The sequence below is a fragment of the Natator depressus genome, chromosome 2, assembly GCF_965152275.1.
Source record: "Natator depressus isolate rNatDep1 chromosome 2, rNatDep2.hap1, whole genome shotgun sequence".
NCBI classification, from domain to species: Eukaryota; Metazoa; Chordata; order Testudines; family Cheloniidae; genus Natator; species Natator depressus.
In genome coordinates this window covers 210,111,918-210,136,751 of record NC_134235.1, presented here as the reverse complement: position 1 = coordinate 210,136,751, position 24,834 = coordinate 210,111,918, and the positions used below count along the sequence as shown (strand labels likewise).

At 39.4% G+C, this 24,834-nt stretch overlaps 1 protein-coding gene across 2 annotated transcripts in view; it reads right to left on the bottom strand.

Annotated features, from left to right (window-relative positions):
- The window catches only part of DGKB (diacylglycerol kinase beta), a 500,582-nt gene that overhangs the window by 341,602 nt on the left and 134,146 nt on the right, over nucleotides 1-24,834 (bottom strand). For both annotated transcript variants that reach the window (XM_074945832.1, XM_074945833.1), the window contains 5 exons: nucleotides 18,646-18,799; nucleotides 11,021-11,161; nucleotides 5,288-5,337; nucleotides 1,931-2,005; nucleotides 610-729 (listed from right to left, as the gene is read on the bottom strand). In XM_074945832.1, coding sequence (XP_074801933.1) covers nucleotides 610-729; nucleotides 1,931-2,005; nucleotides 5,288-5,337; nucleotides 11,021-11,161; nucleotides 18,646-18,799 — 540 coding nt within the window. The remainder of the gene's footprint in view (nucleotides 1-609; nucleotides 730-1,930; nucleotides 2,006-5,287; nucleotides 5,338-11,020; nucleotides 11,162-18,645; nucleotides 18,800-24,834) is intronic.

The window sequence follows — 24,834 nt, the reverse complement described above, 5'->3', positions numbered from 1 at the left end:
TCAATTAATATTTGTGAAGAATTTTGAGATCCTGTGATTAAAAAGTCTTACACAACTATTATATTGTTATATATTTAGCAATAGAAAGTGCTAAACTTACCCGACCTTCATAACAATATCGTATAACTGATTGCATAATTGCAACACTCTGGGCTTGATTTGGGGTGGAGGGACTTCTTTAATATCTCCATTTAAGTGTCTGTAAAGTACTACAGAAAATTTTCAATACAAATATTTTTATATCAAAATCACACACCTGTGACATGCTAAAAGAGAGGTGCTCAAAGTTAGCTCAAATGCAAGAAGGCAGATGGCATTGGCAATTTGCCAACAATACAACAGCTGCATCTAACTGATATAAAATTAATATTATTACAGCTGTTTTCATCCTTAATACAAAACTGTGGCCTATAGCAATAATAGGTCTCATTATGTAATTCTCCATCCTTGGCTCAACTGCTCCCCCTGAGGTAGCTACGTACTGGATAGTCTCTGCATGTCATAGTTCCATAGTTAAGAGGAAGGTGGTGGCAGACTGCAAATATATTAGTTTTGGGGCCACATCTGATCCACAGGTTACCCTTTGGACATTGCTAGATTAATGCTCACATTCTCTAATCCAAGGAGCACCAGGAGTGGGATTGTCGTCATTCCGCCCTGGATCCATTCCTCCAGAGATACTGTGCCATCATGGTCATAATCAATCTCTTCCATCATTTCATGAAGGATCTGTAGATTTAAAAGAAAAAACAAACAAAAACCTATAAATTGGATGTTCTAAGAAAACAAAAATATGTATTAACCCTGATCCACCCACTTTCTGAAGGAAAAAACAAAGTAAAATGTATCATATGTGGCAACTTTGGAAGAAATGTATTTAAAGTCATTTTACCCCTCACCTCGCCCCCAAACCATACTTAGGTCCTTATTAGAACTGGTAAAACTTTTTTTTTCAATTAAAAAAGCACATTTAAAAAATATTTTTGTGGAAATTTTTTTCAACATTTTCAAATTTTGAAACAAAAAAAATTAAATATCCCAATTTTTTCATTGACCCTTGTATTTTCTATATTCCCCTCCCTCTTTCCTCCATTTTCTTTGGTTGGGGGGAAGCAAATAAATAAATAGGCAAATAATGGAGACAGGGAACCGGAAATATTACATTTTCCAGTTTTCAGCAAAAACTTCAAGAAAATGATTTTTTTTGTGACACATGCTTACTATTTTTATTCAGCTCTAGAAGTGACATTATATACCATAGTTTCATATTACCATCCTTGTAGCATTACAGATTCTTAGAATTCCATGGAAAGATAAAGCTTAGGGAAAAATTCACCCTGAGCCAAGGGTAGCACAAGGCCCTATGCATCACTTAAATTCTGTTTTTATGGCTTCTGATTTTAGCTTTTGACTGATAAGCACCAATAAAACACCACAAATAAAAACAAATAAAAAAATTAAATCAATGTTTAGCTAATAAATCCAGGAAAAACACCAGAAATGGTTGCTTGCATCTAAGGGTTTGTCTACATGGAGCAGTAATGCAGACTATGGAGTGGGTCATGGAGATTTCTAAACTGCAGTTTGGGGCCCATTGTACTAGGTGTGCTGTACACAGATGATAGTTCCCGCCCCTCATGGATTTTGGGTAGATATGTGCCAGGCACACTGAGAAGGTGAATTACTAAATGTAATGGTGAGAAAGCCTTAAACTTTAGTGGAGGGCATATATCTCAGACTTATGACCATGGTGCTACGTTGTCCTCTTTGGAAAAAAGATTAGGAAAGGGCTGAATGCCAGCCCCAGAAAGAAGCAACAACTATTATTATTTTTAGTACTCAATATATGTATTAATATCACAGATATTCATGGGACATTACAGAATGTTTTCCAAAATTAATTGCATCAATGATCTGACAAAATACTTACTGGACTGAGTTCAGTGACATCCCATTCAAGATATTCTGCAACATGCATCATTTGAGTTATGATATTTTCTAGCTCCTAGGCAGGAAAAAAGAACAAAGATGTTTTAATGCGGTACCATACTGGCTGATTTTCTTACAATTCAGATATATAGTTTATAATTGTTTTAATATAGACTGACAGCGTATTTGGATGTATCATCTCTATGGATGAAAATATTAAATGTATATTTTAACAAAACCATTTAAACATCAAACCATTTAATATATCAAAGTATAAGGTAAAAAATATTCAATCAGCAGTTATATGATATATATTTGAATATCAGTATAATTACTAACAGAAGTTAAAATCAGAAATAAATATCCATTGGGGACTCCATTAAGCAGAATAAAAGGATTACTTTTAATTGTTTTAAGAAGGGAATATTTTAGGGTGAGGTTTGTGTGTGTGTGTATATGTTTGGCCTTGGAGAAAGAAAATCTTTCATTGAAAAAGGAGGACCTGAACTCACATTTTGCAGGTTGCTTTGGTCAGGTATAACTTATGCTCTTCACTTAACTGGGATGATTTGTGCTGTTGGAAGCGAGACTAGTAAGGATTGGCTCTCACTGAACCATCTTCTTTCAAATTTGCGGTGTTATCTCCACCGTGCTGATTTCAGTTCCACAAAATGTCATTAATTTAAATCCACGGGTTTGGTTCATGAAGGTATGCTTGAGTGTTTCAGGATCACAGGAACTTACTGTATGCAAATGATATTTTAATATTTTTGGGTAATGTATATTATGCAGATATGGATATGTTTTAATGTAATTGTAAGTTTGGTACACTTCCATTTAGATATTTGTACAAACCCGGGGGCAAATCCTCAACTACTGTAAACTGAAATCAATGGAGCTATGACAGTTTACACCAGCTAAGAATCTGCCCCTTTGCTCTAGGTTCAGCACTCAGGCCCAGTATAAATTGCATCCATAAGAAAAGCATGCATGTCGGGGCGGGGGGTAGGGGGGAGAAGGGGATACATTCAGGCCTTCTTCACTACTGCTCTTAAACTGAGTGCAAGTGAATATATACTATTATTACAATTATTTCTATGGGGCCTTTATTTTCAAAGGTCCTGAGGGCTCAACTCCAGTTGCAGTCCAAGTTGTCGGTACTTCAGAAAATGGCCATAATGTGAAAGGCTCAACAAAAATGGCATTATTTTGCAACATTATTCAAACCCCCAGAGTTCCTATAACCGCCTCGCTCGCCACCGCCACCACCACTTCCTACACGTGCAGCCAACAAGTAATGCCAGCAAGGAAGGGCACACAGGGGTTCAAGGAACACACACTTAAAGATACTATGATTTCTGACCTCAGATTCCTCCTGGAATGCATCTATGGAGTGTGTATTCCATGGGTTTTAGGGGAGCTAGGAATAAGGTACAAAAGTTGTACCATGCTTACCCTCCTTTTTTCTTTCTTATGAACAAGAGGCAACCTGAATTTGGCCACAAAATTTTTGGAACAAACTCTCAAACACTGGCATCAAAGTTGCACCTGCAAAATACATACACACAAAATCAGTAGTTGTGCATGCAACTGGATGCATGCTTGGATGCACAACTGCTCACATACACACACAATGGGAGCTACTCATGGTGATTTTACAGGCACACTTTAGATGTCAATGTTTGAAAGAGTTCCTGTCAATATTTTTCTGCAGTTATTTATGTTTTCTGCAGAACCCAACTCAGTGAAGGCTCTCTAATCCTCTCTCCAGTCTCTTTTTTTGTGTGTGTGTGCTTGAAAAAGCTTACAAGAACAAGGCGGAAGAAATAGTGTGGAGAAACAAGGACACTACATTCCTGAATAATCTTACTTTTGCTTAGTCCTTAAAATGTGGGCTTTAAAATGTGATTTTTACATTCCAAAAACTCTTCACATTGTCATAATTAAAATTTTTATTAACATCCAAGAGTGCTTTAATAATCCTTTATGAAGGGTGATGTTTTAATCAGGGATAGAATTTCTTCTGAGTTAAATTTAAAGATCAACTGTATATTATGTTCTGACCTGTATATTAGCATTGGGCACCACAACTTCTCTCCTTTGAGCTGTCACTGATCCTTACTTAATTCAATGAAAGGCATATTTAAATTGGTTCTCTCTTCTGAATTGTGGTAACATGGTATTCGCCCACTGGAAAATGTGTGTTCATATCACTGAGTCAAATCCACTCCAGCACATAAAGTCTGAGTAGGTAAGTGGAGGAGAGGGGAGTGTAACACAGTTGGGGAGATGAAATCTAACCCTACAGCCACTGTTACAGCCTGTGAACTGAAATAAGAAAATAGAACCTCTTCACATTCATTCTACAGGGTGCTAGAAGCTTTGAGAACTAATCTACCTTCTATCCCTTATGCATTAGTTGGCTGATATTTGTTAAAACCCCCTGTTGCCTAGAACACTATCAGTACCAGTTTAAGTTTATGTACATCCCCTTACCTTCTTTCCTCCTATATGCCAATCTCTCTCTTTTCTCTCCCTGCTTTTTTCAGGGGGGTGGGGGGAAGTGGAGGAAGCAAAAGACAAAGATGCCTGCCCTATCCCCATTTCCAATAATTTGCGAGTCACAGCTCCTTCCCAATATCTGAAAACAGAGCCGGTTCTAGCCTGTTGGGGGCCCAAAGCAGGAATATTTTTGCTCCCCCCAAACACACACTACTAAAAAGGCAAGGTCTTATAATTAAAAGTGAACAGTGGGTCCCCTTGAGCTGTTCAGGGCTCTAAGCAATTGCTTCATCTGCTTATGCCTAGCGCCAGCTCTGCCCACAAGCCACACACTTCATGAACATCTCTCTGATGTTTTCTTAACTGTATAATCAGGCATTACTCCTAAACTTCTCCTTTAACAATGTATCCTCATTTCTGGCCTCTCTGAACATGCTGGCCTTTCCCCTTCATCTTCTGCTATTACCTTCTCCCAGAAAGTTGAGCCTCACCTTTCTTCCCTCTCAATGCAACCCTACAAATAGCTCTTTCATGTACAGCTCCCAATAAGTACAAAGGGGTTTTGGGAGCTGAGTTAAGTTGCCTCCTGCAGTAAAACGTTACAACTAAAAATCAGAAGAATGATTTCACAGTGGGAGATTCAACATTTGACTATCTCTATAGTTGAGGGGGAAGTGGATATGCTCAGCAGAAGGACAAATTGTTAGGAGTAGCCTCAAAATATCCTGGATGACAAATATTTTTATTATACCCAGTTATTACTTGTGTTTATCCAAAGTGTGCATTCTGCATGGATTCATACAAATACACTGTTACGGTTCATGCTAGCATAATATGTCAATAGAAATAAAATTACCGAACTGTCCAAGTACCCATTTCCATCTGTGTCATACAAGCGAAACATAACTAAAAAAAAAAAAAAAAAAGACCATTAAATTAGAAAAAATGTAAGATGTACATCATTTTCCTTTAACTCAAGAGCAAGACAGAGAGTTACCGTCTGACTCGAAACTGGGATCCTGATTATATCTACAGAAAACAGGATCCCAGTTAGAAAATTTGCTGGCCTCCTCTTGCACTCTCACTGTGCTTTTAGTCCACTATGATGATAGCAGCTCTACAAATGCTTACTCATTAGCTAATTGTACCCATGGAAATTATTGAAACTAGTTTTCAGGTCAGCTGAATGCAACAGTAAATATACTTTCCATACCTGCAAAGTAAAATTTTCCCTGGTTTCACTAAGTTCACAATACAGGTATATAATTAGGACTCTACCAAATTCAGAAATCTGGTCTCCCCCATGAAATCTGGTCTTTTGTGTACTTTTACCCTATCCTGCAGAGCCAGGTGTCTGGAGAGTGGCGGCTGCTGGCCAGGCGCCCAGCTCTGAAAGCAGAGCTGCCACCAGCAACAGTGCAGAAATAAGGGTGGCAATACTGCTGCCAGAATACCATGAGACCCTTACCTCTCAGCTGCTTCTGGTGGGGGTGCAGTCTTCAGAGCTGGGCACCTGGCCAGCAGCTGCAGCTCTCCAGCCACCCAGCTCTTAAGGTAGCGCAGAAGTAAGGGTGGCAATACCGCAACCCCCCTCTCCCCCCCACACACAATAGCTTTGCAACCCCCTTTTTGGTTGGGCCCCCCAGTTTGAGAAATGCTGAGTCTTAAGGACTTTACATGTTTATATTTTGCTGTTTTAAAAATACATATTCTTGGTTTTTAAACCATGAAATTTAAGATTTAAATATCTTAAACCATGAAATTCAAGATTTTTACAATGCTATGATGGTGAAATTTACAAAAATGGACGATGAATTTGGTAGGGCCCTATATATAAAATAGAGCTATTGGGCACAATTCTTCTCCTTTTGAAGTCAACTGTAACTATGTAACTGTAACTTAGGCTATGTCTACACTGCACACCTCACAGCAGCAAAGTTGGGCCACTACAGCAGCGTTGCTGTCAGGTCCACAGCGTAGACGCTCTTTGTCGGCAGGAGAGAGCTCTCCCGCTGACAAAATAAAATCACCCCAAACGAGCAGTGGTAGCGATCTCTCCCGCCTACAAAGCACCAGTCTACACCAGTGCTTTTCGTCAGGAAAACTTTTGTTGGTCAGGGATGTGTTTTCTTCACACCCCTGACCGACAAAAGTTTTACCGATGAAAGTGCAGTGTAGACAGCTTTAGAGCATCTCCCTGGTCTTATTGTCTGAACTTTTGTTTACGTATCTAGGCCCAATTCAAGAGCTCATTCCTATTCAGCACTTGATTACATGCTTAATTTTAAGTGTGCACATAAGTTAGTTCTACTACAGAAAACAGAATGAACGTAAGCATGCATGAAAGTGCTTTCCTGAACTGGTGCTCAAGGCCATTCTGTCCCATAGGTAGTGCTTAATGTACACTGTGTGGCCCCTTGTGAGTGTAAGTATCTTAAGGGCAGCACCTCACATATTCTTTTCTATAACTAATGGAATATTTATTATAGCGAGTGTAAAGACACCGTACACCATCAACCTCTTAAAAGGTACAGTGCCTATGCATAAATTTGTCTGTCTTTATTGTCTCATCCATTGAGCAGCCACTTGTATTACATTTGAGGAAACTGATTTACTTATGAAACCTTTCAGAATCTCCCAAACTGAAAGAGACTCATCAGATAATGTTTAAATTAAAGAAAAATATATCTTCTTAAATGTTCTCAGTTCAAAGTAAGAAAACTGTTTCACCATCCCCCTTCTCTTCCCAGAATGGATTTCATACTAAGTCCTGCAGTCTCTAGCAGTGCCGTCAGCTGGGGAGTTTTATACAACACCAAAGTTTTAACACATGGTACTAGAGTAAAATGCACTAAATCATGAAAATATGTATCTCTGTACAAGACAAAGATAACTATTGATATACAAGCATCAATAAATAGCTATAATACATAGCAAAATCCCAATAATGTTAGCAATTTTAAACAATGTAGATTAAATCAGGCCCATGCATGATTTAATTCCCACTTAGGTCCTCAAATTAGTATTTAAGTATCCTCTGCACAGGGATGAATTAAACTGGTTAACACAAATATATTCAATATGAATCTGTACAGCTTCAATTCTTCAATCAGTACTATATTCCTCTCCGATCCACCACACAATTTTGGATAACACTTTATAGTAAAATTCCATTTATAAATAGTTTATAAAGGGTTAATAAATGATTAATAGATGTTTTAAGCACATCACAGATATGATTAATAGCATTAAAGATGGCTTTAAGTACATCAGTAGAAGGTGTTATAAACAGTTGTAAGCCATGGTTATAAGCAACCTATTGACTTGTTGGACTTTATAACAATCTATAACAAATGATTAACATTTATTAATCTTTATATCATACTTTTATCTCTCTTCCTCAATGGATCTCCATCGTATTTCAAATTCTATCTGAAAGCATAACTTCTCCACTCTTTTGTGTGTCTTGGATCTGATTTTCAAAAGCATCCAGTTTTGATCTAACTCTGCTGACACTGAAGACAATGGGAGAACCATTGACTTCTTTATGGGCACAGTTAGATCAATCCACCTCTTAATTTTTCTTTTTTTCTGCTACTCTTTTTGTATTGAATTCTACCACTGCATTATTTAACTCTAAAATGTTTTCACTTTAGGAAGTACTTGGTTCCTGATTCTAGAAACAAGACTACTCATGTGCAAAGTTACTTGAGTACTTAAATGTTTGCAGGATCAGGACCTCATTTAGTAAATACCATTAATTTACATGGTGAAATATACTGTGACCATATGGACACATTTTTCCTCTGTTGAAGGTGATAACCAAAAATACATAATCTCAGTGTTTGCTGTATATGCTTATCTGATGCAATTAATTTTAATTTCCAAAGGTCATCAAAAGCATATGTAAGCTACTTATTTACAGGTTTTTGTTAATTAAAAAAAAGTTGAATTATGTAGACTGTCATTTTCAAATGCTACTAATTTCGACAAATCTCTCAATCAGGTTCACTTATGCACCAGTCTTTGTAGTAGAAGAAAAACAGAACAGCAAATAAAATCTTGATAATCAAAAAACAGCATTTCAAGGAAGCAAAAACAGTTACATCTACATTAGAATAGATTTTTGAGCTGTTTTATGTAAATATTGTAATGTGTATGAGGATAACACTCCAAATAACTTTTAATATAAAATGCAAATGGACCTGTTTTTAATACTCTGTGCTTTTCCACTTGGACTCTGTGTTTTATCAAAGCACCATTATAGCAAGTGATTATATTCTGCATGATGCGTCAGTTGATGTTCATTAGGATTACACATTTATCTCCATCCCAAATAAATTATCACAATCAAATCTCTTCAGTATTAAGAACAATTTTATACTGCAAGGGCTGTGATTGAAATTATTGCACTGCATTCTCTGGCAGAGGGCCCCAGGGCATGAAATTTCCACAAAAACCCCCTCACAGACAATTCTCCACATTGTCCAGTCAGGGTGGGATTTATTCTGAAAGCTGGTAGATACCAAGGGACTGGTGAGAGGACACTACCATCTGGGCAGGGGTCTTGTGCCTCTGGAGCACCTCTGGTTCCTGACAAATCCCTTTTCCTTGGCAGCAGGGCTCCATTGGAGTCTTAATACCAGGGATTTCTCTGGCAATGCAGCTTCTGGAAAGGAGACTGTATACAGAAGATAATAGAGCCCCAGACTGCAACATCTTTTCTGGAGAACCTCTGCAGGACCTAAGGGAGATGTGCATCCTTGACCGGGGTCTTGCCTAGCACCCAAGTCACTATCCTCTCCCACAATCCAGATCCCTAGGATCAGCGGAGGCAGCTTTCCCACATTCTGAATGTGGATGTGAAGGTGAGGATCTGGGCTTTAGGATTCTGGAAGGGCCTACACAGTCTGCCACTTGGATGGGCTCAATGTATTGTCTGCTGAATTAAGACCTAGGAATTTAGATTTTCCTATTAATGGGATCAACACATAATCCACAGATTTTGTTTTGGGTTGCAGAGAAGCATCCAATACATCATTAACCTTGGAATATTGTAGCACTTATACGATACCAGTGCTATGATATTGGCAAATTTGGAGCAGTCACTACTCAGGCAAAACTCCCACTAATCCTATGTTATCAGGACTAGGACCTTGCATGCTGTAGTTATAAGCTAGCTATAGTCTAGAAAACTTGGAGGCTTATAAAAGACATGGTCATTAAACTTGCAATGAATATAAATTTCCAGCAGATAGAGTCTAGTGCCTGTATTTTTACAGCAGTGATACTGAATATTTACCTTTGGTACACTATCAGGGCCTGAGCCTGCATTTCTTACGGAGACAAACCTCCCATCAAAATCAATACAACTTGTGCCTCAGTAAGGACAGCAAGGACCTTAGTCTACACTTGGAGCTAGGGGTGTGATTCCCAGCTTGAGCAGACATACTTCCACTAGCTCTCATTCAGGTAGCACACTAAAATTAGTACCATAGCCATGGTAGCATGGGCAGTGGGGAGCGATGTGGCATGGACTAGCCACAAGCAAAAACCTGCCTGAACCCCACAGGTACATATTAAGGGCAGCTAGACAATGCCCAGGCTACCCCAGATACCTTACTATTTTAGAGCACTAACTCAATGAGAGCTAACACGAGTATGTCTATTCAAGCTGGAAATCACACCCCCAGCTCCAAGCGTAGATGTAGCCAATATGTTAGTCTAACCCAAGAACTGACTGTAAGAATGACACTGTGGGGTTCTATATTCTTTGTGTTTCATTGATTTCCATATCAAGCTTTTCAGGTCCTGATTGCGGAAAGCATTTCTGTTCAGGAAAGGTGCTTAGGCACATGCTTAACTTAAAGCACGTATTTAATAGCTTTTCTGAACTGAGGCCTTTGTTTGTAAGTAAAGACATATTTTCTAACTGCTAGCCCTACAGACTCACCTGGACACACAACTGGGTTCTTTCCATCTTGCTGATAACCACTAGCAACATAGGATATACGGGCCATATTAACATCTCAACTACATCTGTAAGTCCTATTGTCTACACTCACACTTAAGCATCCCTAGGCATCCTCATTAGCCTTACGTGGATTTTCAAAGGTCTGACTGATGGAGATAATGTGGTCGTGCAAGTGTATCTGAGGGGATAATTTGGACTGCAGAGCCTATACTACTAGTGATGATGTGCAACATGGAAAGAGCCCAGTTTGTCAGAGTCCAGGGTCAATTATTGAGGCTGGAAACTGAAAAAATACATCTTGTAACTTACTGAGCAAACTTGATAAGGAAATCAGCTAAACACAAGAATGCAGAACTCTGCTGTGCCATTTTTATAGTGTCACTTTTTAAGAAAAAAACCATATTTCATTAAGTCTTAAATTTAGAGCCAGAAATTTCCATTTCAAAATTTCCTCAAGATTGCGTACAGCTCAGATTTGCAAAGCTGAAAATAAAGCAATGTCTGTTGTTACTAGCATTATAGTCAGGTGGATGTATTAGCAAATTATTAGGGGCTTTTGTTATTTTGTTTTAATTTAGCAGCTTTTTCCTCAGATACGAAAAAATATATACATACATTCTAGTTTGTCTTCAGGTCTTCCTCTTTCAAGCAGAGACAAATAGCAAACAATGTCTTTCAACTGGATTACATCTGGTACATGTAAATTGGCAGGAGCAGCAGTTCGTGATGTAGTGGTACCTTTATTAATTCTCAAACCTGGAAAAAATACATATGGTTTGTTATCTTTATCAACAACATAAATAGAGAATCAAAACCACTATTTCACTTAGTGGATATGTTATTGGTTTTTTTCCCCACTGTGCTGTCACAATCCAGCCCAAATTTGTCTCCATTCCAGCGGCCCTGTAGAAGCTCCATGGGCCTCCTAAATTATGTAACTTCACAAGCTGCTCCCTATTCAAAGATGCTTGTTGACACATAATGCTCTTTCATGCCACCTAAATTTGTACCCTAGCCAGTAGCAGAGTCATACACGTGTCAGAGCAACAAATAATTAAACTGTCAAAATCTCTGCCACTAGATATTATGAAAATAAATATCCCAATTTTAATATAAATATTTCAATTACTATTGAGTCAAACTAGTGCGAATACATTTGTAAAATACAAATTTCAGCACCGCCAATCCTCATGCTTCAATTCAGAAGTTAGTTGGACTGTTCCCAAAGATGTGTGAGTACTTGCAGGATCAAGCCCCAAGTTAAGATGTGAACAACAGGAGGACATGACAACCCAGAGAGGAATCATAAAAGTTTCTGATTAAGGAGGTTTATTATGTCTCTCACTGACCTTAGCAATGTTAAAAGAGAATCTTAACAAAAGGATTAACTGTTCTTAAACACTTTGTGTAATTCATTCAGAACAGGTTCTTCACTGATAAGCTGCCTACATAATTTCTCTCTCTCTCACATATTTTTCCTTGGCTAAAATATTTACTGTAGCCAATGGAAACAGAATCCCACTATCTTCTACATTCATCTCACAAATTGTATTCCATGCTTATTTCAATGGGATTACTGGAGTGAGTAAGGTGAGAAGGATTTGCCTTTCAGCAAACAGAATTTGGGCATGCAGAAGCAATTAATTTAAATCAAGTTTACATCCAGCATATTTTTTAGGCAGATAGTAAGAAAGGCAGATAGTAAGAAAGATTAAGAAAACTAAAATAAATAAAAGGGTGTTTAGAAGGCAGTGTGCACCCAAATAGAAATGCCAGGAGCTCCTCAGAGCTAAATATGAATTTACCTCTGAATTACTTTAAGTTATTCTACATGGGAAAACCAGTACTTCCCAATAGTGCAAGGGTCTTTCCTTATGAGAAATCTGCAAATATAACAAATGGAAATCATTAGACTAAAAAAAATTAACTCTAAAGTAACTCCTTCCTCTGAAAAAAGAACAGGAGTACTTGTGGCACCTTAGAGGCTCACAAATTTATTTGAGCATAAGCTTTCGTGAGCTAGAGCTCAGTTCATCGGATGCACAGGGTACAGACTAACACAGCTGCTACTCTGAATCCTTCCTCTAGTCTCGGTATCTGTCTTCTAGAATGAAAAACGTCATCTAAAATGTAACATCTATGGGGCAAGGGAAGTCTTGCTAGTTGCGTTTTATACCAACACCTGAAAATGTTGGCATTTAATGAACAATAAAGTAATTTCACATAGCAGATGGCCAAGTACAAAAGAAACCAAAGGGCAAAGATCAGAAAACTATAATATATATACATGGTAATTATGGCCTTGTTCTTGCAATTGAATCTGCACTTGAGACTGAAGTGAGTCTGGGCCCTGCAGAGATGCATGTGTTTCTCCCATGCAGGTCTAGGACCTAAACTGATAAGATCACAAGGCTTAAGTGCTAATAAATGCCTATAAAATTAAATTGCCATAAAATAGTAATCAAAAAGATGTTAAATCTTATCTAGTAAGGAACAACAATATATTTTTCAGCAAGTGAAGTCCACTCTTTTCTTGGTTGAAAGTACTCTGCCCTTCCGTGGAGAACTAATGCAAAAGTTTACTTAGTTATATTTAAAAGAAACTACCTAAATAACACGGCAAAAAACCCTAATATTTTGTGCAAACAGCTATTTAATACTATCATGTGTTACCTGGGGATGAATTTTGAAGCTTAAAAGGTAAAATATGGCCTTGTATTCTATCCAGAGAAATAAAAGGAACTAAAATACTGGATCCTATTCTGCACTCATACATATATCCCTCACACCCACTGAAATCAGAGGGAACATGGCATCTGTATTGCAAAGCAGAATTTGGCCCATTGTCAAGTCAAAGGTGTAAGAAAGCAAAGGCATTTCTCAGGAAGTTGAGAAAAGCCAATGCTCATTTTCAGGGCAGCAGCTTGCCTGACAGAGTGGCCAGTTTCTCTTCAGGCCACTAAGGGAGAATAGAATTTATAAACAGATGTGATGGGGGCACTTGCAGAGAGCAACTACCACCACCAAATGGGCTCATCACACAGCTGTCTCTGGCAACATTTGTCCATTAGCCTTTTATGAGCTCCCCTCTAGCTCCTACATGTCTGCCCAGCTTCCAGAAGAGTTTCAAATGCATTTGAAATATTTTCTCTACTTTTGCAAATCTCTGTCCTATACTAGTTACAAAATATACTAGTTATATAGCATAACATAAAATTATTCAAGACCTTCGTGTGGCCTTTTGCACCTTTTTACATTAAAATTTACAACCATAAAGTTATTTCACGTTGCATATTACCTATTATAAGTGCTGTTGCTATGTAAAATCATATACATCAGTCAGAGATTGTATAGTTTAATTGCAGTCCCAAATTACCCATAAATCTATTATGAGGTCAATGGAATTATCTAACTGAATGTTTTTTCACCACAGCATTTGTATTAGGCATAATACCATTGACTTCACTGTGAGTTTGAACAGTATTATAACAGTCCCCTTGGCATCATATTGAATCCAAATGACTTAATAGAGTGAGAATGAAATTGTCTCATAATGAGTGGATCATAAGGATTTTATTGAGAGAAAATAGTCTCATGATGCTAAAGACCTGAACGGTAGAGTGAAGGGGAAAATATTTTATATAGTACTGTTACAATAAAAACCACACACATACGATAAAAACAAGCTAAGGATACACTGGCAGAAATAATACTGAAATTCATTTCTGCTTATATCAGATAACATTGTTTTAAAAGAGGCTGTGTGTTTTAACGGTGGGGGCGGTGGGCAGTTGGCCAATGTACATGGCAGAGGGGCATAGCTGGCACATGATGGCATATATCACGTTGGTAGATGTGCAGGTGAACGAGCCCCTGATGGCGTGGCTGATGTGATTAGGCCCTATGATGGTGTCCCCTGAATAGATATGTGAACACAGTTGGCAGCGGGCTTCGTTGCAAGGATAGGTTCCTTTGTTAGTGATTCTGTTACCCTATCCTTGCAACACCATCATAGGGCCTAATCACATCAGCCACACTATCAGAGGCTCATTCACCTGCACATCTATCAATGTGATATATGCCATCATGTGCCAGCAATGCCCCTCTGCCATGTACATTGGCCAACTGGACAGTCTCTACATAAAAGAATAAATGGACGCAAATCAGACGTCAAGAATTATAACATTCAAAAACCAGTCAGAGAACACTTCAATCTCTTTGGTCACTTGATTACACACCTAAAAGGGGCAATTCTTCAACAAAAAAAACTTCAAAAACAGACTCCAATGAGAGACTGCTGAATTGCAATTAATTTGCAAACTGGATACAATTAACTTAGGCTTGAATAAAGACTGGGAGTGGATGGATCATTACACAAAGTAAAACTATTTCCCCATGTTTATTTCCCCCGCACACACACACACACACACACACACACACACACACACATACTGTTCCTCCCTATTGCTTGGCATGTTGAGCGGGTCTAGCTGACAAGGTGATTAAAATACCAAGTGCTTTCAGCTACTTGTCTACCCTAGTGCTGCTACTGCTGGAGATTTATAAAAAGACAGCTTCCTTTATTGCTATTGGGAAGGTATCTCAGTGTATTCAATGTCTATGAAAGTATGTGTATAAAATATTGTGTTTAAAATGAGCAGGTGATGATAGTATCAAAATATTCTGTACAACCTAGGACAATTGTCAAGGTTCCTCCCCCACTCTGAACGCTGTTGTCTGATTCATTGCCTGATGCTAGAAACCAGCATTGTCCCAACCACACAGGAAGACAGACCAGAGGCAATGGATGTGGTCTAATTAGGTTGCAACTGTATTCATTTAACATATTTGGGAATAGGTGGCAATAAATTGTACAATACAGGTCATCATTTCCTTAATTGTTTCTATCTATTTGGGAGGTTGCTGTCAGCCCTCCTGCTTCCCAACCTGGACCCAGTCAGCCTGTTCCTGGGACCCCTACCACCCTGCCCTTGTATGAGGGATTAGGAGTCCCAACCCACCTTTTTTAGGCTTTCTTAGGGGGTGCCTCCCCCAAAATCCACTTCCAACTCCTGTTTATCAGGGAACTGTATCCCCTCCGTAATGACTACCTGCACTGGACACCTGCCACACCTGTTACCTACTAAGTTGCAACATCTTGACGTCACCAACCTATTGTGGGGAAGACAAAAAAAAACCCCACTCTGCCTCAGTCAATCTGGTGATCAGGTAAAAAATTCTTCTCAGTCCTCCCCAAAATGGCAACTAGTGCAAGCACAGGGAAGATCATAAAATCTGGTTCTACCCTGACCCCTGGGTAGGGAAAAGGGTGATTCTGGTCAGTGATTGAGAGAGTTCCAGAATGCAGGGGTATAAATACCGTCCCCCTTCCCAATGTGGGGGTGGGTCAGTGCCCCTCCGTAGTCCAGCTACTTCCTGTTTCCCCCTTGGCTCCATCAGGTAAGTCTATCTCCCTTTCTCACTCCCTTGTAATCCAACAGCAGTAGGAAGCCGTAAAGGTGTCCTGTCCTCTATTCCTGACACCCAAAGAATCCCCACATTTTATAGATTTCAATGCCAGAAGGGACCATTATGATCATCTGGACTGATCTTCTTCATAGCACCACACCTAAAATTTCACCAATTGGCTCATGCATCAAGTCCATAACTTCTGGATGAGCTAGAGAGTATCCTTTATAAAAACATGCAATCCCAAACTAAAGACTCCAAAGTGATGAAGACTCCACCACATCCCTAGGTAAGCAGTTCCAATGGTTAATTACCCTCACGTTATTTCTAGTCTAATTTTATCTAGCTTCAGCTTCCAATCATTGGATTTATGACATCTTTGTCTGCGAGATTACAAAGCCCTCAATCAAAAAGTCTTTTCCTCCAGAGATATTTATAGACCATGGTCAAGTCACGTCTTTATCTTCCATTGGATAAATAAAACAGTTTGAGCTACTTTAATCTCTGTAAGGCAGATTGTAAAGACCTCATATCATTCTTGTAGCTCCTTCCTGAACCTTTTCCAATTTGCCATCAGCCACTTTAAAATATGGACCCAGGAACTGGACACAGCATTCCAGTAATGCTCTCACTAATGCCATATACTCCTTCCAGCCAATGAATCTCAATTGCTTCCACACTGGGGAATTTGCGACGTTAGAAACCTCGGAATATAACACCACTGTAAAAATCAGGCAGGAGCAAAAGGCTAATTACACAGTAGAAAACTGCTTACTCTGTGGGATCATATTAAAGAAGTTCTGTATTAAAATCACAAGTAAGTTTGATTCCCCATAGTTTAAATTCCAGGGCATTGTAATTAAGAGATCTTTTGGTTTGGGTTTTTTTTTTTCTTTTTTTTTTTTTTGTTACTGTTTCTCTCCTTCTCTGTGTGAAACGTGCAAGCTGCTAATTGTGTTAGTACATCCTAAGACAGAGAGAGACTCAAAGCAATTCTTTGTAACAACAGAAACAGCACACAGAGACTCCCCACCCTTTTGTTGTATTTATCTTGCTTTGCTAACAATTGTGATTAAAATAGAGATAGAGGATGTATGTGGATGGATGCTTGGTGTAGGATAATAAATGAATGATCAGGGAGGTGCCAGCCTAGGAGTTCAGTGTCCATCGGCTGAAGAATGCGCAGAGTGGAGACAACCAGAGGACCCCCGGAGGGCAGACTGGAATCCACTCAACAGCCTCAAGGATGGGAGAACCGAAGAACAAGATAACATCTGGCAGCACGGAGCCGTCAGGAATGTGCCATCTGCTGATTGATTCAGCAAAAGCATGAGGAATCAGTTCCCATAGACTGGCATAGGAATAAATTCCTATAAAAATGGACTCTAGAAACTGAGAACTTTGAGTCTGGTTCTGCTACCACCCTCCAGGAGCATCGGATGCACATCTGGCAAAGTCTCGGCTCCACCCTCATGCCCAAGTTACCTGACCAGTAACTTGGCATGAGCAACCTCTAGGCTGGTAATTATAACAAATTTGCAGAACCTCTGTGTGTGTGTGTATGAATGAACGTGTGAATGAATGTGAAACTGAATGAAATGTTATAGCTATAACTGACTGCCTACTACGATTTTTTTTGTATTCACAATAAATGTGACATTTTGTCTTATCCCCTGTAAGAAGATCCTGCTGGTTTTTATTTTATTGGTATAACAACACAAGCATTCTGATAAGTATTAATGATGAGACTAAAAGGCACTTAATATAGCATTATGCTAATGGTTAAAATTATATTAAACAGTCCCCAATCTTGCATACTCTGACACACATGTAACTTTACTACCATGAGTAATCCTATTGATTTCAATAAGCATGTGAATAAGCAGTTTCAGGATTGGGGAACTTATTTCGTTTCTCCAGGCAGTTATAAGTTCTCAAAATAATTACTGTGTGCACTGAAACATCTCAAGCTTATTTTTACACTAAACCTAATTTTTCTTGCCAAGTTTAGTAAAAGTCTATCTGTTTTTATTGGGGATGGAGAGTGGATGTTTGCTGTTTTGTTTTATTTATTACACTTTTCTGTTTTTATATATTTTTGAGATGCTCTATCCGCTCTGAGAACTCAATCATATTTAATAAAAATCTGCAAACTGGCAGAAAAACTTCAAACTACTCAATGAGTACAAGGGCCTTATGTTGCTTGAGGAAATGTGGCAGATCAATAGTAACTACAACTATCTTAAATAGCCAATGCAAAGGATGGGTAGGAGCAGCAGGACAACCAGTCAATTACAGGGGAGGAAGTAATTGGGCAAGGAAGCTTCAAAGCATCAAGCAGGAGTTGTGGGAACCTGCTACAGGAACAGTGGTTTCCTAAATGGTGTTTAAGTAACAAGGAAAATAGTCAGCAGTGCCACGTAAGATTGGAAATTGAATAGGTTTTAATTTGGCAAAGTTAGTCCACTCGGTGCCTCAGCTGGATGGTGACTGTGGATTAATAAAGTGCAAATACTTAATTTCATTCTCTCTTCACAACACAGCACAGCCTTGAAAAACAGGTTTAATGGAATACTTCCCCCCAATTCTGCAAACACCTGATCACAACATGAGTTCTGGATAAAAGCATAAGTTCAATACACTGCCTAGAACTCTATACTTGTATGGCTCTTAGAAACAAATGTTACTGCTATACTTTCAATTTCTCATGTAGATATTTTTCTTTGAAATAGATCAGTCTTCATTACACCAGTATTATTTTGATTACTTACCTCCTGGTAGGAGTTGGGGCTTGTTTTTTACTAAGGGACTACAATGGGAGATTTTGTTGCTGAATGATGTAAAGAGATGTTCACTGAAATCGTCGGGCAGCTCAGCTTCCAGAAAGGTCTTCATGAACAGCCTGAAACCTTCTAAATCAATTGTCTAAAGTTTAAAAAAAAAATAAAAATAGAACACCTTTAACTTCTGGCATTTCAGAATAAGTCTAATATTCAATAAATGTTGGTTTTTAGTTGAAACAGTAGAAAAACTTCAATAATATACATTTATAAAATATGGCAATCACACTTTTTTATTAATGTTTCAAAAATTCACAGCCTTCAGAACTCCACCTACAGTATTTGGCCTTGATTCTTATTTACTCTAAGGCTCATTTATACAAATCTGGTAAATTACATTCACTCTATGGCTCCATTACACTACCAGAATGCTGTAAAGGGACCTCAGTGTAAGTGAGAACCAATCCCTTTGTCTTGAGGACTTTCGACAGCAAAATTTTTCAAGTTGACTATACAGCATTATATAAACAAAAGTTTCCTTGTGTTTTTTGCCATTTAATTTAATTTGTTCTTGTATTCTACAGCAAAGTAAAATGGAGAGACTAATCAGCCTATATTGCTGCTTTCATTTTGGTGATACAGTAATATCAGTTATTAAATGAACAGTAAAAGCTCACAATTACATTTTATCCTATTAAGTAATATAGAGTGACTCTGAGATAAAAGATGGCATGGAACAGATCAAAAGATTTTGAGATATTACAATTACTGTGTCATAATTGTATACTTATCACTGGAGTTACATTATTATGTCAGTGATAATATAAAAAAAGCAGCTTATCATTTTTTTAAATTAACATAAAGGATAGATTATGTTGCCTGCCTTTGTTTCTATATCATAAATAAGGCTGCAAGTCTGTCACGGACATCACGGATTCCATGACTTTCTGGGACCTCCATGACTTCTGCAGCGGCCGGTGTGGCTGACCCAGGGGCCGACTAAGGAGCTAGGGCAGCCCCTGGACCAGCCACGTTGACTGCTGCAGGGGCATTCTTGGGCCACCACGCTCTCCCCCCACCACCAGCAGCAGGAGAAATTTGGGTGGGGGAGGGGGCTCAGGGCTGGGGCAGGGGCACCAGAGAGGGTGAGGGCTCTGGGCAGCACTTACCTTGGGGGGCTCCCCGAAAGCAGCGACATGACCCTCCCTCAGCTCCTAGGCACAGTTGCAGCCAGGCAGCTCTGCGTACTGCCTCCGCCCGTAGGCGCCGCCCCTGCAGCTCCCATTGTCCATGATTCCTGGCCATTGGGAGCTGCACAGCCAGGGCTTGGGGCAGGAGCAGCGTGCAGAGTCCCCTGGTCACACCTCTGCCTAGGAGCTGAGGGAGGGACATGTCTCCACTTCCGGAGAGCCATGTGGAGCTGGGTAGGGAGCCTACCAACCCCGCCAACACTCCCCAGCAGCAGCAGCAGGGGTCCTAGGCCGCACGCTCCCACCCGCTCCCCCAGCACCAACACCAACTTTTGTCCTCTTCAGTAAGTTTTTGTTGTGCACATTTTTCAACTCTGATTACCTTTTCCAGAGCTGAAGAGATCTATGTAGCTTGAAATCTTGCCTTCTTCAACAGAAGTTGGTCCAATAAAAATTATTAGCTCACCCACATTGTATCTCGCATAACCTGGGAACAACACAGCTACACTAACACTGCAAACAACTTATTCATACCTCTAATATGGCTGAAGTCAACAGGACAAATAACCTAGAGATTTTTAACTAAAGTACTGAAGAATCAAGCTATAATGTTATATAATGATACTTTGGTGCTGCAGAAGTCATATGTAACTAATGTAGCACCTGTGGTTGACAAATCTACTAGCCCCCAAGAAAGTCTCTTCATCACATACTGTATTGCTATACCCCTGCCAGTAAGACATCCTGCCTCTTTTTGAAATAATAAAGATAAGCAGACACTGTTGTTTAAAATAAACCAGTCTGCATAAATATTTTAAGCAGCAAGGTTCTAGATTTACTATGAACAAATTATGGTGAGCCTGAGGACTAAAATGCACTGCTGAGATGTGGATATTAAGGGTCATATCTCCTACTTGAATTCACTGAAAATCCTATCTTCTTGTGTTAATAAACTGTCTTTTTTTTAATCTAAGGCAATCCAGTGCTGTGTTTAAACTAAACTGTTTGGTAACTCCAGTTAAAGTAGCAAACTGTTGAATATTAACTCTTTAAAGGAGCAAGAAACCTTTAATATCTGAACTGTCCAGAAGAGGGATGAACAGTGAAGAACACACAATTTTGGGAAAATTCGGGATTTGGAGCGTGTTGGGGTCATCCTGCAAATAGTAACCAAGCCTTGTGCAAGCCAGCATGTGACTGGTGTGTTGCTGGCTGGCTGGCTGCTGGAGTCAGAGCTGCTGGACCAGGTCTGCAACTATACACAGACATTCAGGGTGAGACCTGCATGTTGGGTAGGCTGTTTGTGTGTGCCCCAGGTTGGGAGCTACAACAGTAAAGCATTGTTAGGCACCCAGAGTTGTGGGGCAGGCAGTGCCACACCCCGTCACTGACCTGGACTCTGCTCCAGAATGTGACAGAGGCGTTTCCTGTAAATATCGACAAAGCAACCTCACCATCCTCCTTGAAATCCTTCCTCAAATGCCCAGCACAATGGGGCCCATGACCAGGGCTCCTCGGCACTATAACATCATCATCCTGGATGCATGATGTTATTGGCACATGTCCAAAACCACAAAGCCCTAGAACATAAGAACGGCCATACTGGGTCAAACCAAAGGTCCATCTAGTCCAGTATCCTGTCTTCTGACAGTGGCCAATGCCAGGTCAAAACTATTTCCGGGTAACATGAAAATAGTGCAATATAAAAGATACAATAAATAAGTATACATACATTAGGCTAGCGCCTCAGTTCCAGAGCTCAACTTGTCACAGGAGCTTCCAGTGCATCAAGCGCAAAAAGAGGAATAGTGTAGGGACAGCTATGCCAGTTCTACAGCACTGATGGACAACCGTACGCTAGAGGAATCCTCAGGTAGGCATTTATGCATGGAAGCAGTGCAAATCAGATTTAATGAGGCCAAGAATCTGGCCCATATTATTTACAGTTGCCTTACAATAAGGCACTAAGAAAACCATTACCAGAAAACTAAATTGCACTGGACAATAAACATACAAAGCTCCGCCTTGATCCATGCCACATAATATGAAAATAAATTAAAAACTACATTATATAGTGCCCACTAATTTCTCAGATACTGTAAGACATATGCAGTTGTAAGCCAATTTATCCTCAATGCAAACATATAAGCTTTACACGTCTTCATACCAACATCTTCCAAAGACATTTATCATTACTACAGGTGATTTAAGACGAGCATGCAAACTTTAAATACAGATCTGTGCTTGTCTTGCAATCTCGTATATTCCTACGGTCAATTGAGAGATCTGTTCATAAGATGTCAGATGCTATTTTCTGCAAAGACTATTTTTATTTGAGGACTTGTGGGCTGACAAATTTCACCTGCACTCTAGGGATCCTCCTTCCACTGTGCCACCCTAACAGACTAGTGAATTGATAAAGTAGGAGTGTCGGACATACATTGGCACAATTTTCAATTTATTCTTTTTCTCTAATGTTACTCCTATCTCTTTTCTTCTAGCTCATCAAGTGACCTACTGGTATGTAAAAAAATATTCCGTACTGAAATATTATGGGACAACATTTTCTTTTGGAAAAGGAAACAGTGCACCCAAAAGTCATCATGCAGCTGCTGTGCTTACAAAACTAATATTTGCAGACAACTTAGTATCTGATAGGTCTGTGAAACACTAGTGGAAGATTTTCCACAAATCTTTGCTCTAACATTTCCATCATTTCGTTTCCTGTGATTTAAAGTACTGAACATTCCAAGGGCTCAATTCATTGTTCAGACACTGGCTTCTCATACCCACCTCAAGCTCATAATTTCATGTTTCAGAGTAGCAGCCGTGTTAGTCTGTATTCGCAAAAAGAAAAGGAGTACTTGTGACACCTTAGAGACTAACCAATTTATTTGAGCATAAGCTTTCGTGAGCTACAGCATCCGATGAAGTGAGCTATAATTTCATGGTTTCACCACTTTACACTTTCAAAAAAATCACAGAGAAGTGATGGTGCAGACATCTTTGAAGATTTTGGCTTGTGAAGAGATGACAGGGAATTGAAAATTGAACAAAGCACCATGTTGTCACACACATGCATGCGCACACAACATTATATACAAACATGCAGGAATGGAAGTGTCCATGGTTAAATGTATTCTGGTTCCACACACCAGAATCTGTATTAGGTACTGTGCCTCCAAATTCCCTATGAAGCCGTCTAGCCACGTGAAAGGGCCAAGCAGGAGCTATCAGTGCAACTATTACAGCTGTCAGATATTTCTTTTAAGTGGAAATAGACTGTGATACAAATGACAAGTTTTTTGGGGAACTACATAAGGGCTAGCCTGAGTTCACTACGAAGGCTGAGATAAGACCTTGAAGGAAGTCTCTCTACAGGGATCCTGACAGAAAGCCTAATATGTGCAGAAAAGGCTACCCATGAGAAAGGTTGTGTTCTCATCCTTACCAACTTGCTTGAAGCTGGACAGGCCTCTGGTGGTTGTAACCATGTGTTCTGAGTTGCTTGCTCATTTTGAATCTATATTTGTTAAGAAAGCCAACTTTGTGTACAACAGAGCTGTAAAATTAAAAGGGATGTTAGATTTCATAGGTATTAAAAATCCCTAGCCACTTTCAATCATATTCTCAAGTTACTGATGTGGTAAACAATTCCATTTTCCAGTTCTCTCTGAAAAGTATATAAATGATTGATAAAATCTGATTTTCCCTCCCTCTTTTTTAAATCTGATGCATCATTTTATTTTTACTTTATTTTAGTGCTTTCATAACAAAAGAGGTTATGTGAATAAATGTGGAGAGGTAGCATGGTTATACAAAATAATAGGATGTTTCCTCATTATAAAAATTACAGTTCAAGAAAAACACCCTTCTTAATAACCACAAGTTTATAAGGAGCAGCTCCTTTCAGATCCATACAGTCATTGGCTCCTCATTCCACATCTCTATAGCATATCCTTCTCTGACAGTGAAGACATAGAAATTAACACATCTTTGCCCATTAACTTCATCATTGGTACCTGCCTGAATACGTGTGGGTCTCTGAGGGCATGTCTTCACTGGCAATGTTAAAGTGCTGCTGAAGCAGCGCTTTAACGTGGCTTGTGTAGTCACGGCATAGAGCTGGGAAAGAGCTCTCCCAGCGCTCTAAAAAAACCCACCCCCACGAGGGGAGTAGCTCCCAGCGCTGGGGCACTGTCTACACTGGTGCTTTACAGCGCTGAAACTTGCAGCACTCAGGGGGGTGTTTTTTCCACACCCCTGAGCGAGAAAGTTGCAGCGCTGTAAAGTGCCAGTGTAGGCAAGCCCTAAAGTGCAGCACACAACATACAGTGGCTGGGCCCTTGTCCCTTCCCTGCATCTGCCCCCCATAGAGCAGAACTGATAATAGGGGCACTTCCACAGGCTCATCGGAAGGAGGAAACATGAGGCTTTAGCTCTACCCCTTCTCTTGCTGTTTTGTAGCTTGCCTGTTCCATTTTACTTTTGCTCCTCTCCATGTCTCACAGCACACGGAAGTGTAGAGCTCAGAGACATTTATTGTTCCATTATATGAGGATTTATGTAAATGACTCCAACTAATATTAACAAGACTTAGCCTGACAGAAACTCCTGCACTGAACAGATGCCACAAGGCTCTCATATTCATACAGCTTTAGCTATATCCGGATATTAAGCATACATAACTCCTGCTGACTTAAATGGGATTTCTACTTTCAAAACACGATATGGCCATTAGACAAATTTTGCTCCCCTGTGGAATTTTTTTCTTTAATGACAAATAATAAGAGTTTTTGATCATGGCATAGAACATTTAATATCTGACAGTTACACATTTGTACACAATAGGTAATTTTATTGGGGCTAAATGGACTTGCATTGGATCCAAACTGCCCCAGAAGGAGGTAAAATAACTCCCGGAGTTCTCCCGTTTGCTTGTTGTAGCATTTGGTGTAGGGACATGTAATGGCATGCCTACACTGAAAGA